Genomic DNA, 17,137 nt, shown 5'->3' on the forward strand with positions numbered 1-17,137 from the left:
ATTTGCTATCAATATTTATTCCTATGAAGCTGAAAACTGCATGTGAACACTGCAACTTTATTTGCTTGGAAAATAGTCAAACTTGTGTGAACGCTACCTGCTGGTGTGAACACTGCATCTCTACTGTGCTCGTGGGGGGCTGCCTATTTGTTTCCTGTGTCACTGTAGTATTTAATTGTTGTACACACACATATATATTTATATATGCACCGACAGTCTGCCCTCTGTGTGCACATGTAGTTCTCCTCTCTATCTACCCATAATGTCTCACCAGCCACCACATGATGCTGATCCTAATGATGAGGATGGCAGCATAGATCTAGAAGATTTGTACATAGTCAATGCTTTTGTGGCTGAGCAAGATTTATTAGAAGACCTGCAAGATCAAGTGGTTGCAAAATTGAGGGATGAAATTGAAGTGCTAGAAGAAGGGAGTAGACGTAACAGTGGTCCAAGGAGATATTTGGCAAGGCCTCGTGAAGAAGCCAATCAGCGGCTTATGGATGACTATTTCACGCAGAATCCTGTCTACAATTCTACAATCTTTTGTAGAAGGTTTAGGATGAGGAGACCTCTGTTTCTGCGCATTGTCGATGCCCTCGGTGAGTGGTCTCCATTTTTTACCTTAAGATTCGATGCTGTCAATCGCCCTGGGCTATCGCTAATCCAAAAGTGCACTGTTGCTATAAGGCAGTTAGCAAATGGGAGCCCTGTAGACCAGCTTGATGAGTACATTAATATTTGTGAAAGTACTGCAATAGAGTGTTTGAAGTTATTTGTGAAGGGAGTGATTGATAAATTTGGAGCGGAGTATTTGAGGTGACCAATAGTACAAGATGTTGAACACTTAATGGAGATCGATGAGCATTGTGGGTTCCCTGGTATGCTAGGGAGTATTGATTGTATGCATTGGTATTGGGAAAAATGCCCTTATGCATGGAAGGGCATGTATACCTGCGGTGATCACGGTGTACCTACGATCATTCTAGAGGCAGTTGCTTTGCACGATCGTTGGATATGGCACGTTTTTTTTAGTGTTGCTGGATCCAACAATGATATCAACGTGCTTAACCAATCACATTTGTTTGTCGACCAGCTGAGAGGAGAAGCTCCTAAGGTGCATTACTCTATCAATGGAAGACAATATGATATCGGCTATTACCTAGCTGATGGCATATATCCAGAGTGGCCTGTTTTTGTGAAGTCTATATGTGAACCACAATCAGACAAACATAAACTTTTTGCACAACAGCAAGAAGGGGCAAGGAAGGATGTTGAATGCGCTTTTGGTATTTTGCAGTCTCGCTTTTGTGTTTTGCGTCGACCAGTGCGTCTCTACAAGCAAGGGGATCTTGAGAATATCATGCTTGCTTGTATAATCCTCCACAACATGATAATTGAAGATGAGAAGGATATAGAGCAGGTTCCACTTGATTTGAATGAGGAAGCTAGCACATATACTATTCACGAAGCTACAATCTCTCATGGAAAAAACCCAGAGATGGAAGACGTGCTTAACAGAAATACCACCTTACACGATCGTGAAGCGTACAAACAACTTCAATCTGATTTGATTGATCATATTTGGCAAAAGTTTGGGAATTCAAATAGGCAAAATAATTAGGTACATATCTTTGTGTGCAAATATTGCTAAGTCATCCTAGTAGCTCATGCTAGTTCATCTTTGTGTGCAAATATTACTAAATAATGATTTTTTAAAAATTCATCTGTTTACTGTTTTGCCCTTGTAGATGATGATTTCTGGAGTGTTGTGTGACCTGATGGCTACTGGAGTCCGTGTGCATCCTACCTGACATCAACTATATGCATGAGAGATGATGGATGATGCCACCTGGGAGTGGCGCTGGGGCCAGCCAGGGGAGGAGCAGGCGCCAGGGAAGGGGCTGGCGTGCGCTCGACCAGGAAGGAAGGAGAAAGAGGAAGGAAGAAGAAGGAGGAGGAAGGAAGAAGAAGGAAGAAAGAGAGAAGGAAAAGAAAAAAAAGAAAAAAAGGGAAAAGGGAAAAAGAAAGAGAGAGAAGAAAGGGAGAGTTGGCGAAAAATGCAGAAAACGGTCAGGCACGCGTGACGGATTTTTTACGGGCACGCGGTGAAATTTGCGGAGGAAGAAAAAGATGGTTGTCGGCGTTGGGTGCCGGGACGGCGAAGTCGCCAGGAAGAAAAGAATTTCCGGGAGCTCAACGGTCAACGGATGATTTGAGTTAGTAAATTTTTACGGATGTTACAAAAACATATGTGATGTGCAAGTGTTGGATGCAACATGGCTGTCGACGACATGAGGTGAAGATCAAGCAAAAGGTTCATGTCGATGTACTAAGGTTGTGAAGGGTGAACACGAGTAGGCTTGGACTGAGGGACCCGAGAAGTCCGGATGGAGTCATAGACGATCCACATGCTGCACGGAAGAACGAGATTATACGAGATGGAGACGGCGCCGGTCGAGTCAAGCGGGACAAAGGCAAGTCGAGTAGTCGGCCTGGAAGCGGGAGCAAAATACTTGGAGACGTCGAAAATTTGACGGAGGCTAGACATGCGTCGACATCGGTGAGTTACGTCGGGTGCGGCGTGTAGGCCTTAAAATCGAGGGTGAGTCCAGTGTGGCCGGACGACGTCCCGTCTGAGGACGCGTGGCACCATCACGAAACTTGCATCGAGGCCCGTTCAACGGGGTGTTTGGGATGTAATTTGCCAAATGCATTTATATATATATATATATATATATATATATATATATATATATATATATATATATATATATATATATCTGTGTGTGTGTGTGTGTGTGTGTGTGTGTGTGTGTGTGTGGAGTGAGCTGGGGGCACCCATTTCTCAAGGCTGGCACGGGAGAGGGAGAGACGAGAGATCTTTTTATCATCCATAGTTTTTATTTTGCTGGGAGTGGCTGCTAACCGAGCATGAGTTTCAATCTCGTACACAGTTGCTCCACCCGAGCGTTTATCTTTTTGATATTTTCGGGTGATTTTTTTTTGGTGGTTTTTCGTTCTTGCGACTTGGCTGCGATTTATGTCGGATTTCTTGAGGGTTTTTGTTGCTTGGATATGTGAAAATACATCTGTGTCATCAATTGATCTAATCCTCTCGCAAGCATCTTCGATTTCGGGTTTTTCCCCCCCGATTTGTTCTTCATCTAGGGTTCCACGAGATCTCTGAATTTGAAGTTAAAGGCTTATCTTTTCAGGTGTTTTCGGTTGGAATAGCTTGCGCATGATCCCGTGAGGCTGTGGTTCAAATCTTGTGTGAATCCGAGCTGTTTTGATCGAGTTCTTGGTTTTCGAAGGGAGGCTCGAGGTGCTGTTCCTGTTCGAAGCGAGGGTAGTCAGCTGAGATTCTTGTGTGCTGCCCTGTGCTCGATCTTTTCTCTCAGGCGGTCAGCATCTGCAGCAACAAGCTTTCTTTCCTTGATCGATTTTGCATGTTGCAACTCTGGGTTTCGCTCGGTTGCTGTTTTGGTCTGCAGGTCATCGATCCTTGCGGTGCAGTGCTTGGTTTTTCCGACGCATCAGCTAGCCTGTCGATCTTTGCACTTGAGTTTCCATCGATTCAGACGGGCGGCAGCAGCTCAAGCTTTGCCTTTTCTCTCTGCCCGCTGCAGCAGCTCTTGGCTCTCTGCTATTTTCTTCGTGATTCATTTTTCAGCTGTTCAGAGCAGCAGCAGGGTTTGTCTTTTGCTTTATCGTTTAGCCAAAGCAGTAGCTCAGTTGCTTCGGTTGTTTGACAGTCTACATTTTGACGATCAATTTTCTGCAGCTGCTAGCTTTCGATCCTCTCTGTTTTTCTTCTGCAGGTGCAGGTGGACAGTAGGGGATGCTCGGTTCTTTGCAGGTAATTAAGCAGCTTAGGAGGTCATTAGCAAGATGCACTGTCACTTTCATGCTACAGTGATACAGCTATTGATTCAATTGTTTAATCATTGTTTGCTTTGGCTGGTCGGTTGAGTACTTTCATTAGATGATCTTTGAGCTCCTGTGTGTGACCTATAGCATGTTTATTTGAACAGTGAAGTAAAGCTTTGCTCTGAGCATTTAGCAATTTGTCAAGTTCTTTTCATGGATGCATGTGTTGGTCGGCAGCAAGTTAATTGTTTTTATCTCTAGCTGTTTCATTTGACCTCCTGGACCTTGTCTCGATATGTATGGATGGATACTGTAGCATTGCTAGTTAGATCAGTTTTTTAAGTGCTTTATCAATCTGTCAGGAACTTGTAGTGGCTGCGCTTAATCTCTTGTGGTTGTGGTTGTGCTTAATCCATACTGTAGCATGCTTAGTAGTCTCTTGTGCAAACTTTTCAGAGTCTCGTTTTGCATTTGCTTCCACTGCACTTTAAGTGTTTATAATCTTGAGCTTGTCACGAGTTACCTGGTGTCATCTTGACGATTAGAAGCGATGTGTATTTGGAGTGGCAATCGGGATATAACCCTTATTCTCAGAGATAATTTTTAAAGGTTCTCATTGATCCCCCTCTGGTTGTGTGTCCCGGTCCCAGTCCTTCAGTTAGTAAGATGGTTTTTCCGTCAATTGGAATCTCAGGTTTTGTTTCAGCGAATTGATAGAAAAAAAAACTAATTCTAATTTTGGCCGGGAATAAAAGAACTCATCAAAATTGAATGAAGAATCAAACAAATCTAGAATGTAGAAAGTAGAACAGCTTTTTCCAGTGCTTCCAAACGAAGCCGATGATTATGGTGTTTGCTGCCGAACGTCTCCTCTACGTCGCGAGCATGACCCTTGAAATTTGTCACGGTGCCAGCTCCGTCTTTCACGTTAGCGTGATACTGACTGAGTCACACTGGCATCACCCTCAAAAAGTAGCGCTAACCAATCACCGCATCTCTGAGTTTGACGAGGGAGCAAGAGGTGACACGCATCAACATTTACCAAACCCACCTGCCTGTCAACTGAAGCGGTAACACACGGGACATTTCTTGGGTTTCCACTAACACACCCACTTCTCCAATCGTTGAGTCCCCCTGGAGTGGCTGGTAAGAATCATGGAAAATTTCACGGGCCCGGGCCAATCTGTTGCCAGTCCAAGCGCGATTGGAAAAGTAACGGGGCACCACGGGCACGGGGGACTAGTCGTCCACGATGGTGACCGGAGTGCAAGGAATTCCTTGCGCCCCGCCTACAGAAACGAAAAATATCGCGCCCCCCTGCCCCCACAACCCGAGCGAGTCAAGGGTCAAGCGAAAAGCCCCGGCTCCGGCAAAGGATCCCGACGAACGCAAGCCGCCGCCCACGATTGACGATTCCGCCGCTCGCGACAACCACCGAACATAAACCCAGGTGACTATTGCGGCTGCGGCAGCCTCGCCCTCGCCGCTCGCGCATATATCACTCTGACAATCTCTCCCAACAAAACCCGCATCAGCCTGCAACTTGCTCAGCCACCGCCACCACCAACCCAGCCCAGGCGCGCGCGTGCCGGGCCTATCCACATCGCTAGCCATGGCGAGGCCGCCGCGGCTGCTGCCCCCGCTAGGCGCGCTGCCGCTCCTGCTGTGCCTGTGCACGCTCCCGGCCCCGGCGCGGTCCCAGAACGCGACCGCGCCGGCGCCGGCGTCCGTCCAGGGGTTCAACTGCTCCAGGAACAGCACCTACCCGTGCCAGGCGTACGCGCTCTACCGCGCCGGCTTCGCGGGGGTGCCGCTCGAATTCGCGGCCATCGGCGACCTCTTCGGCGTCAGCCGCTTCATGGTCGCGCACGCCAACAACCTCTCCACCTCGGCCGCGCCGGCGAACGGGCAGCCGCTGCTCGTGCCGCTCCAGTGCGGCTGCCCCTCCCGGTCGCCCAACGCCTACGCGCCGACGCAGTACCAGATCACCCCGGGGGACACCTACTGGATCATCTCCACCACCAAGCTGCAGAACCTCACGCAGTACCAGGCGGTGGAGCGCGTGAACCCGACGCTGGTGCCCACCAACCTCGACGTCGGCGTCATGGTCACGTTCCCCGTCTTCTGCCAGTGCCCGGCTGTCACCGACAACGCCACGGCGCTCGTCACCTACGTCATGCAGCCGGGCGACACCTACGCGACAATCGCCGCCGCCTTCGCCGTCGACTCCCAGTCGCTCGTCTCCCTCAACGGGCCCGAGCCGAGGACGCAGCAGTTCGCGGAGATACTAGTGCCGCTCCGCCGGCCGGTTTCTGATTTTATGCCCCCAATCGTGCGAGTAAACAACGCCTCGGTGAAGCCGGCTTCCCCGCCGCCGTCCGCTTCCCCCAACACGACCGTCGTGAGCAACGACCGGAACGGGGTGGTCACCGGGCTGGCCGTCGGGCTGGGCGTCGTCGGCGCGCTCTGGCTGCTGCAGATGCTGCTGCTGGCCTGCCTGTGCAGACGGCTCAAGGCGAAGGGACGACGAGGGGACGCGGTGGTGAACGGCGACGGCGTCGAGGGCGGCAGGTTCGCCAAGAGCTCGTCCGGCGGTGGCGGGGAGAGGTTCCTGGTCAGCGACATATCGGAGTGGCTGGACAAGTACAGGGTGTTCAAGATCGAGGAGCTGGAGCGCGGCACGGGGGGATTCGACGACGCGCACCTCATCAACGGCAGCGTGTACAAGGCCAACATCGACGGCGAGGTGTTCGCGGTGAAGAAGATGAAGTGGGACGCCTGCGAGGAGCTCAAGATCCTGCAGAAGGTGCGGCCTCTTTCAGTCTTTCTTCCCCAATTGAATTGTTTGCTCCAGTGCTGTCACAACTCAGAATTAAAAATTGCTTTCGAATTAATTTGCTCATCACTAACAAAGAAAACGATAATCACTAAGCCTTGCTTGCTGATCTATTGAGATTGATTTCACCATTAGAAAATTCATTTATGATTGGGACAGTATGATTTAAAGAACGTTCGTGCTCATATCCGTTAGTTTTTGTTGAGGAGATTAAACAAAAGAACGCACTTCTAAACAAAGAGCACGCACTGCTATAACTCTATCCGTTCCAAATGAAATGATCGCAGTGGTTAATTAATTGGACTAACAGCAGCCAACATAATAACTAGTGGAAGTAGTGTTGTAGCAGTATTTTAAGGCCATGTTTGTGCCTGAGTTCCCTTTTGTAAGGCAATGGGTCATTGGTTTGGAATCTTGCTACTGACATGGACGTCAACTGGCGAGGGGCCATCTCTCTATTGGCTGATTCATCTTTCTTTTGTTCGATTAATGACAGGCCAAATTATTGATGCTAGTGGGTTGAGGAAGTTTAATTTTAGATCTGTCGCTGTGTGAGACTGCCATCAGATGCCTTGAAGCGGCTCTGCAGGGCAGAACTTGGATGGATCGCACAAGCCTTCGAAAAATACAAGAACATCCAACCATAGATCACCCAACCACTTGATGGGGTACTTGTTTAATTCCCTTGCCCTCTCTAATGGAGATGCCCTGCGAACCATAGCGTATCGTGTAGGGTATGGCTTGGGAGACGGGAATGGCTCCGAGAGTATGCACATCATCCCGATCACTGCATGTCAGGATGGGGACATGGTCAAAGCTGTAGGAGTATAGATTGCTCGTCACCTCATCAATCACCAGCCAGCCGCTGCCCACTGGGTCGTAGGAATCTTGTGTGCGCGACAGCTCCACAAGGGTGCATTGCATTTCATTTGTACTTTGCCAGTCTGCGGCACGATCACATGCGCAAGTAAATATCACCATACGTACACGGCTACATGCCTACATCTCCGTTTTTCAACAAAGTCTGCTGTCTCAATAGCTGACACGTAGGGGGACATTGACTAGGTCGTTGAATTTCTTCGCATCAGCATCACCAACTCGTCAACCCACGACGCGATGTATAGCAAAAGATGACGACGGTCGACGGACGTTTGTGAAAAGGCAGCAGGATTTCGAGTTTCGCAAGATTCGGAGCTAATTGTATAATAATTCGTGCGGCAGGTGAACCACAGCAACCTGGTGAAGCTGGAGGGCTTCTGCATCAACTCGTCGACGGGCGACTGCTACCTGGTGTACGAGTACGTGGAGAACGGCTCGCTGGACCTGTGGCTCCTTGACCGCGACCGCGCGCGGCGCCTGGACTGGCGCGCGCGCCTCCACATCGCGTTGGACCTCGCCCACGGCCTGCAGTACATCCACGAGCACACCTGGCCTCGCGTGGTGCACAAGGACATCAAGAGCAGCAACGTCCTCCTGGACGCCCGCATGCGCGCCAAGATCGCCAACTTCGGTCTCGCCAAGACGGGCCACAACGCCGTCACCACCCACATCGTCGGCACCCAGGGGTACATCGCGCCTGAGTACCTCGCCGACGGCCTCGTCACCACCAAGATGGACGTGTTCGCCTACGGGGTCGTCCTGCTCGAGCTCGTGTCCGGGCGCGAGGCCGCCGACGAGGGCGGCGAGCCGCTGTGGGCGGACGCGGAGGACAGGGTGTTCCGGGGACGGGACGAGAGGCTGGAGGCCCGCGTGGCGGCGTGGATGGACCCGGCGCTCAAGGAGCAGACGTGCCCGCCGGGGAGCGTCGCGAGCGTGGTCAGCGTGGCCAGGGCGTGCCTGCACAAGGACCCGTCCAAGCGGCCCAGCATGGTGGACGTGGCTTACACGCTGTCCAAGGCGGACGAGCACTTCGCCGACTACTCCGGCGAGAGTGTGTCCGTTGACGGTAGCGGCGAAATCGCTGCCCGGTGAACCATCCTTTGGTTTGGTTAGTACTCGGTAGTAATACTTTTTAGCCATCAGTTCGCGTTGTAAATGTTAAGGTCTAGCGAGCGGACGGTGAGTGAGCAGTGAGTAATAACGCCGGCACTATGACGGCCGCGATCAATCGGCTTGAGGTGTACTCTTGTTAAAGCTGTGTAATTACGCAGATGAGGATCAATCGTAGCAAATAAAGTTACGACTAGCAGCAATTTGTGGCTTTGGTTTATGTATGGTATCAGATGTTTGCAAACATCGTTCATAGGCCCTCTAGCCCAGTTCATTTTCAAAGAGCTATCAGATCGGACAGCCCAACTAACTAGTCCAGCAATGCGCGCGGCCCGTTAACAAAGGACAATGGCCGGCAATGTTTTCGTTTATTTTTAACGAACGGGAGAGCTGTCGACCGCCAATTATATTAATAAAGAAGATGAAGATTAGGCTGGACGAAAACATTAAAAAGGGAAAACAAGACAGATTGGATTAATCCTCAACGTATGCTGCACCATACCCTCATAGCAACACAACTCTACAACACATTGGCCGGTTGGATTGTGACATCAACCATCGCCGAACTTCACTCCTCTCAACACCTCGGCGACAGAACCGAAGCCTTACCGCAAACCGTACCACCGTACACACGGTCAAGAAGTCGCCGAAACCTCCCAGCGTAACCTAGCGTCGACGTTGAACCGAGAAGTAGGCTACACCGCACCGAGAAGGCTATCGTCATGCAGGACCTTCTGCCATCGTGCCGCTGTAACATCACTCTCCACCTGATAGGGTGATAGCACCGAATCCGAACCTCTCGCAGCCTACCTCGTAGTCGTCGCCGCGATAACACAACGTGCGGGAGCCTCGCCACATCCGCCGTTAGACTCTACCTCTCTCGTCGCCTTGAAGATACACTGTACGCGGGGGCCTTGCCACGCCTGCCGTAGTACTCCACATCACGGATCTGTTTCTTTTGTTGCTGTCAGAGTGTTGAGCGATATTGCCTCATTTCCCAAGATCTCCATTGATCAGCCAAGCCACCGCAGTGTGTCGACCTCTCCTCGTTGTTTACCCTCATACGTACCCTTCTCCGCAGTGTCAGCAGGCTAGAGAAGTCGCTTGCGCCACCTTCCGACGATGTACCGCACCGGATAGCCCAGCTAAGCTGAGCAACCCGCCGCGATCCGCTACAAGCCTAGTCGTCCCACGCTGCCGTTACCGTAAGCGCTGTCCTCCGACGCAGTCCCACACCGCACTTATCGCTACCAAGCAACGTCAGCCGCCGCGGTCCGCTGCAAGCAGCCAAATCTGATGACCATGCAACAACCCCTAGCCACCACCATAACTTCGATCGCCTACACATGGGCTCAGCAACACCCATTCAGCTCACCACGCGGCGGATTTGCCACCCTCGGCAATGACCTCCCATGACAATGGTTCAGCAATGCCACGAACCAAGTTGGGTCTCTAGAGACGATGCCTCCAAGGAGGGCACAACACCAATAGTGCCGCCATCGCTCATCCAGGATCTGGATAGAATTTTCACCCAAAGAACCCCGTGCAGCAGGGTCGTAATTCCAACATGACGCCCCCAACATGGAAGACGACGTCCTAGGACACCGCCGTGATGTCCACTAGCACGAAGGCCGGTGATGGCTTTCGCTCGGAGCAATACAACCCCTCACTGCACGTACATGGTTCGACACTCCTGGACCACTGCTACGGCAACCCAGCCGAAGCGACGTCGCCGCCGCGCCTCCACTTGCCATGCCACCGTACCTCCACCTCCGTTTCTGTCGCCGGCCTCCATCGCTACCCACGCGCAGCGCCCTCCACCGCCAGCACCTCCCTGCCGATGCTGCGCGTCCGCTTGCCATGCTCCTCCTGGCCGCCGCACTCCTCTTAGCCACCACGTGCTTTCCCGGCCGCGCGCTCCTCCCAGCGACGGTGCGCCTCCCGGCGTCTCGCGACTTGCCACCGGGCATCACTTGTGGCAGCTTCTCGCTCCCCATCATCTCCGTGACGTCCGCGCCAGAAGGATGGCTCGACATATCATGCATCACCACCATGGTGCCACGAGCATACCCTGCACCCTCCAGCCCCACCACCATGGCGGCACCGCAAAACTGCATCTGCATCGCCGACGAGGACATGAGAAGGGTAGCGCTGAGGTGCTATCAGGCACCATTCCGACGACCTTGCCTCCACTCACACCACCAGCTGTCCTGGCGCCTCTCCGTCGCCGCCGGCTTCCGTCGTGACTGTACGGGCCACACACACCATCCTTTCCGCATGCTACACGCCGCTTCCTTCCTGCCGCGAGCACCTCTGTGCCCTGCCTCTGCGCCTCTCGTCGCCAGCGCCGCAGCGCGCTGGCCTCCACACTGAACCTCGCATTGCCGAGCCGGACGGTGAGCGCGCATCACGCTACGGCATACCGCCTTGCCGCCAGCACCCGTCTCCGCGGCGTGTTCCTCCGCCCAGACCACCGCCATCCCACAACCCTTGCAGCCAGATCGCCGCCGCCCCTCGCAGCCAGACCGCCGGCGTACGTTGCCACCACCGCTACCACCCCTCGCAGACGGACTGCCAACACACCTCGCCGCCACCGCTCGACCGCTACCGCCCCTCGTAGACGGACTGCCGGTGCACCTCGGCACTGCCGCTCGACGGATCCGGGGGCGGGAAGGTCGGATCCACCCACGGAAGGGTCGGATCCTGGCTTTGGCCGCCCCTGTCACGCCGCCCGGTCGAAGCTCGCCGGGTCGAAGCTCGTTCCGCTCCCGGCTCGGCGTAGAGCCCCAAATGACGGGTGCCCTGCCGCCGCCGTCCTCGGTAGCCGGTCGGACTTCCGGTGGCCTCCTCCGGCGACGGCGAGGTGGGAGGAGAGGCGCGCGCGGGGGGGGGGGGGGAGGTGTCGCTCTCAGGGGAGCGACGCGGGGGCTGACAAAATGCCCTCCACCTAGGTACCTCACCATACAAATTGACATCTATGTTTTCTTTTTCTTGTCAAATGTTCGTGTTACTAGTAATTTACTAATTTGCTTTTAATGTTTTTCATATTCGTTTATTGCATTCAACATTTTAAACAGCTTGATACAACATTTCTTTAAACTAAAGCCAATACTTTGGATATTAGCTTTAGTTTTCTTTTTCATAATGTCGATTCAACATTTTGAAAGGCTTGATTCGATATTATTCAACACCTAATTCAACATTCCAAATATACTTAATTTAACATTATGTCCGCTCAAGCATTTGAGACCTCATTCGAGGGCACTTGGAATCAGTGGGGCAATGTAAGGAGCCAATGTGCGACGCGGAGAAAAAATAGAATACCTCACGAGTACTATTGCTTCATCCGTTCCAAAATGTACATCGTATTGATTTTTCTATGTACATAGATTTTGCTATGCACTTAAATATAGGATTTTATTTAGGTGCATAGTAAAATTTATGTATTTAGAAAAGCTAAAACGAACTATTTTTTAAAAAACGGGGAGTAATTCAGAACCAACACAACACGACATCCATGCAAAATGGAAGTAGAAATACGTCAACGCGAGCAACGTTAATTGAGCCCACACGTAAAAGTTTAGTAAATAAAGCACCAGCAGCTGAGAGCGAGCTAACCAACCACGCCGGTGCACCAGTTATGTGCTCCACTAGTACTGTCACGTACGCGTCAGTACCACACAGCTAGAGAATCTGTGTGCTCATGCTCACAACGGGCCTGCAGCATGCATGGCCCTCCTGGCTCTTCTTTGCACGCATGCGCTCTCTCGTTCGCTGTCCCGTAGACACAACACACAAGGCTGGAAGCCTGGAACCGTGCCGGCCGGCGGCCGCACAAAGTCAGCGTCCAGAACCGAACACGTAACGCGTGCAACGGAGGATATGCCCCCAGGCCCCAGCTAACTATCGGGTGCTTATCATGAGCCCTTGATCGATCGGTTGTCATGACCGGCGGCCCCCTGGATCAGACACGTTTATTCAAATTCACCCAATATGGCAAACGAGACTAGGCTGTTAATATGTTATACTCTGCAGGTCAACGCTGTTCTTGCCGAGACATCACGCATTCGTGCCCCGGCGCTGCATCGCCCCCGCAGTCTCAGACTAGGCAAGATTTTGAACAGTCAAATGTCCATGCCCACCACATTCATTCCTGCAGTAGATTAACAAAGGACCAAGGCGGTGACCTTCTTTGAGGAGGAAACGGAAGGAGCCCTGTTCCTGTTGGTTATGCAGGGCTGCGGCTTTTAAAAGAACCGGAGGGTCAAAAGCGCAGATATAAAACGTTCGCCTGGCCTAATCGCTGGCACACATCGCATATGCATTTTGCTGCCTTGATCGCTCACGCAGTCAGGCTGTATTCGGTCACGGTCTCACGGAGGAAAACGTGTCAGCCAGCGCGCGGATTCCGCGTTTTCCACGTTCACGCTCACCCCGGCGCACGACCGACCACCGTGTTTCGGAACCTCGCCGCGAGACCGGGGATGAGAGGCATTCCGTTCCGTGCGCACGAGCGCAACCCACCAAAATACAGATGCCGTTCCTGCGTAGCGTCACGCTGCAGCGCGAGGGTTGACCGGTTGAGGGTGATCATCAGATCGAGATAAGAGAGGACTATAACATGTCTGAGCACACCGGAGGACTATAACATGGTTGATGAAAGAGAATTTCGCAGTTCCGACAAAGGACTGAGGGGACTTGTCACCGAAAGCACCCACACCCTGCGCCAACGTGGCTGGGTAGCATTTGATCGTGGGAAGCAAAGCAGGCGACCGGGCCCCCATGCAACGTATATTTGCCACCGGTTTTTAAAGCCTGAACCAACAGCAGACTACACAAACTGAAAGCGTGCTCCTGCGTTTACAAGGAAACAAAAGATATCCAGGTCATGTTTAGTTCACTTCAAAATCCCAACTTTGACACTATATAAAATGAAAATTTCCCATCACATCAAACTTGCGGCACATGCATGGAGTACTGAATGTAGACGAAATCAAAAACTAATTGCACAGTTTTGTTGTACTTTGCGAGATGAATCTTTTGAGCCTAATTAGTCAATATTTGGATAATAATTCACAAATACAAACGAAACGCTACAATGTTGCTACAGTAATTTTGACACCACAAAGTTGGGTAACTAAACAAGGCCCCAATCTTCAGACTGAAGATACGCTGCCTAAACTATAGGATCAAAGTTAGGTAGGTGAAAGCGCTGGAACGGGGCGAGGTTATTGCCAGGTGCTGCTGCCGGGCGCGCTACAGGCGCGAAAAATACAACACCAACAAGGAGCCACGGCAAGCATGAGCTGATGAACAGAGGACGTCAATGAACAGGAGTACCAACGACGAATGATGTAATCAGATAGTACTCTCCAACATTCAACAAGCGGTGGCAATAAAGAATTTCGAGGGATTACAGCTAGGCATCTTCGGATGGCTCGTCCAGATTCCTAATGGATTTGGTGACGGCAACAATTTTGTGCCCCGGGAGCCGATGAGCTCATCGCACCAGGCAGGAAAAGGCTAACGCCAGGCGGATGCGACGGTGACCACGCGCCCCATCCACCCGACCCCGAGCCGGCCGCTGTCCAGCTTCACGTCGAACCCCGGGCGTGCGTGGCCGAGCCGTGCCTTGACGCGGTCGGCGATGCCCTGCCCGATCGCCACTGGCCGGAGCCCCGCCATGCCGAACCGGGCACGCCACTTGCCGAACACCTCGCACCGCTCCATCCGGTCGGGCCCCTCCCGCGCCAGCGCGTTGGTCGCCTTGTTGGCCAGAGCCTCCTCCGCTCGGGCCCTCTGCGGGCTGTCGCGGGCCAGCGTCGCGTCCAGGGACTCCAGCACCGCGCCGTAGTGCGCGCACGCGTCGGCGAACCGCGCCGCCAGCGGCGCCGTGTTCGTGTTCAGCTCCTGCTCCACCAGCGCCACGACACGCGGGCCCAGCGCGCGCACGCGGCGGAGGAGCTCGTCGCGCGGGTTCGCCGGGGACACGCTCTCGTCGGCGACGCGCGAGAGCGCGAAAGCGAGGTTCACGGCCAGCGCCTCCCCCGGCTCGCACCCGAGCCTCGACGCGTCGATCTCGCCGGCCCGGCAGCTGACCGCGTTGAACCTGAACTCCAGCCCGGCTTGCTGGGCGTGCCTCTTGAGCCGCTGGCCGGTGGCCGCGAGCGCCTGCGTCAGAGCCGGCGTGAACGGCGACGCGGGGTCCGCGACGGCGGTGACCTTGAGGCAGGTGCCCGCCACGCGGCGGCTGGCGAGGGCTTGGATGAGGGCGATGTGCTGCGCGACGCTGACGTCGAAGTCGATCAGGTGGATGGCGCGCTGCCCGGCCACGGCGTCGAGGATGGCGAGGTTGGCGCCGTGGAGGGCGAGGCCGAAGCAGGGGGAGACGTCGTGCAGGAGCTGGCACGCCGCACGCTGCTCGGGGCCGCATAGCTCTGCGAGTTGTTGAGACGAGGGCGGGCCGATGCGGGAGGACAGGGCAGCCGCCATCATGGCCACCAGCCTCTGTTCCGCGTCGCCGCGCGGGTTCACGGTCGTCTTCAGGGCCGCGAGGTGAGCCGCGGCCGCGGTGCGGTTGCCGTCGGCGACGGCCGCGGCGGTCTCGGACAGCAGCTGCCGCGACGAGGCTACCGAGGTCGGCGGTGAGCTGGACGCTGTCGATGAAGCCGTGGACGACGAGGCAGAGTTCGTCGGCGACCTTGTTATGGGCACGGTGTTGTTGTAGTTGTTCGTCGCGCTCGCCATGGGAAGAGAAGGCAACGACGCCGCGGTGATGGAGTTGAGCTCCTGCATCGTGTCCCCCCACGCGGAGCTGGTGACCGTGGAGCCGCACGCGCTCCCCGCGGCCTCTGCATCGCCGTCGTCGTCATCACCCAGCAGCTTCTTCTCCAGCTCATGCAGCAACACCATCTCCCTCGCCGTCGCGGGCCTCGCAGCCGGTCCCCTGGCCACCACCGCTTGAGCAGCCTGCGGAGGCGCGGGCGGCGCAGCCGCCATCTGCCGCCGCAATAGCTGCTGCATCGGCGGTTGCGGCTGCGGTGTCGCCATGTGGGACCCGGTGGTGAGCGACGAGAGCGTCGACGACGGCTGCGGCGAGAGCCCGGCGAAGCCAGCCGAAGGCGGCCCGGAGAAACCCGAGCTCCGCGAGGCGGCCCTCGCCAGCACGGCCCCGATGTCGATCGGCGGGTGCGCGGCCTGCGCCTGTGCCGTGACGCGCTGCCTCACCGCGCGCAGGTACAGTGCCTGCTGCCACCGCTCCACCTCGCCCAGGCTCCTCTTCAGCACCCCGCCGGTCGCCACGGCCGCAGCGTCCTGCCGCGGCGGCTGCTGCGGTTGCCGCCTCACCCCCGGCGCCCGCGCGACCGATCCGCCGCCGTAACCGTAGCCGTACCCCCCGCGAGGGTCGCACCACGGCGCGCCCGCGGGCTCCATGCCGCCGACCGACGAAGCCCAGAGCAAAGCAAGAGCAGCAGAGACACCCCGCACGCGAGCAGGCAGGCCCAGCGGGAGAGAGATGAGAGAATGACAGAGGGATGGGACGAATCTACCGTGCAGGCGGAGGTGGAGAAAACAAGGAATCCCGTAGCGAGGAACCGGCTGCGCCCATTCAATTCCTTGCTCCGCTAATAAAGCGCCAGCCTTTTCCGCAGCCCGCCCTGACGTTAATATGCCTCTTCTACCGGACCTCCCCCGGTGCGAACAAGCGCGTACGTACTCTTTTGCTTTGCTTGGGATCCGACGCCAACGCCAGTGCGGCAGCGATGACGCTGACGGCGTGGCCGTGGCCGCGTGGGGCTGCGCCTGCGGTTGGGGGAATTGACCAATCGGTGGGTGCGGGGCTTTACCTGGCTGGGACGTGGAGGATCAGCGGAACGCGGCCTGGTTTGGTTTCCTTCTTATTTTCAAGCACATATCATGTCGAATATTTAGATACTAATTTGAAGTATTAAATGTAAATTATTTATAAAATTCATTACATAAGTGGAGGCTAAACGACGAGACGAATCTAAGCCTAATTAGTTCATGATTTGACAATATGTTGCTACAGTAAATATTTGCTAATGATGGATTAATTAGGCTTAGATTCATCTCACCGTTTAGCCTCCACTTATGCAATGGATTTTGTAAATAGTCTACGTTTAATACTCCTAATTAGTATCTAAATATTTGATGTGACACGTGCTAAAAATAAGCAAAAGTAACCAAACGCCCCCGCAATCCTCGTCGGCTTGTCGCAGTCGCCAGTCGCAAGGTCCGGTCCGAGTCCGGAGCAAGGTTTTGGTGCAAAAATATGCGAGGGCTGCCGTATGCACGGTATGACTGGATGGGGTGTCGTGTGGTGAGGCTGCCGGATGCAGCTTATCAGCAGCGTATGTAAGTAGTGACGAGGAGCGGAGCAGGCAGGTGAAGTGGACTCGTGGAGATGACGGGGGCCGT

General features: G+C 54.1%; 2 protein-coding genes and 1 pseudogene across 2 annotated transcripts; 2 read left to right on the forward strand and 1 right to left on the reverse strand.

Moving 5' to 3' along the window:
- Positions 1–262: 262 nt before the first annotated feature.
- On the forward strand, positions 263–1,624 carry LOC140221687 (protein ALP1-like; annotated as a pseudogene).
- Positions 1,625–2,808: 1,184 nt separating this feature from the next.
- LOC117866999 (serine/threonine receptor-like kinase NFP) lies at positions 2,809–8,901 on the forward strand. Its single transcript, XM_034751308.1, has 2 exons — positions 2,809–6,679; positions 7,931–8,901. Exons 1-2 carry the CDS (start codon positions 5,486–5,488, stop codon positions 8,678–8,680), a joined length of 1,944 nt encoding a protein of 647 aa, XP_034607199.1. The 5' UTR covers positions 2,809–5,485; the 3' UTR covers positions 8,681–8,901.
- Positions 8,902–14,035: 5,134 nt separating this feature from the next.
- Positions 14,036–16,422, reverse strand: LOC117835827 (scarecrow-like protein 21). Its single transcript, XM_034715174.2, has one exon. It carries the CDS (start codon positions 16,130–16,132, stop codon positions 14,222–14,224), a length of 1,911 nt encoding a protein of 636 aa, XP_034571065.1. The 5' UTR covers positions 16,133–16,422; the 3' UTR covers positions 14,036–14,221.
- Positions 16,423–17,137: the final 715 nt, after the last annotated feature.

This window comes from Setaria viridis, chromosome 1, assembly GCF_005286985.2.
Source record: "Setaria viridis chromosome 1, Setaria_viridis_v4.0, whole genome shotgun sequence".
Lineage (NCBI taxonomy): Eukaryota > Viridiplantae > Streptophyta > Magnoliopsida > Poales > Poaceae > Setaria > Setaria viridis.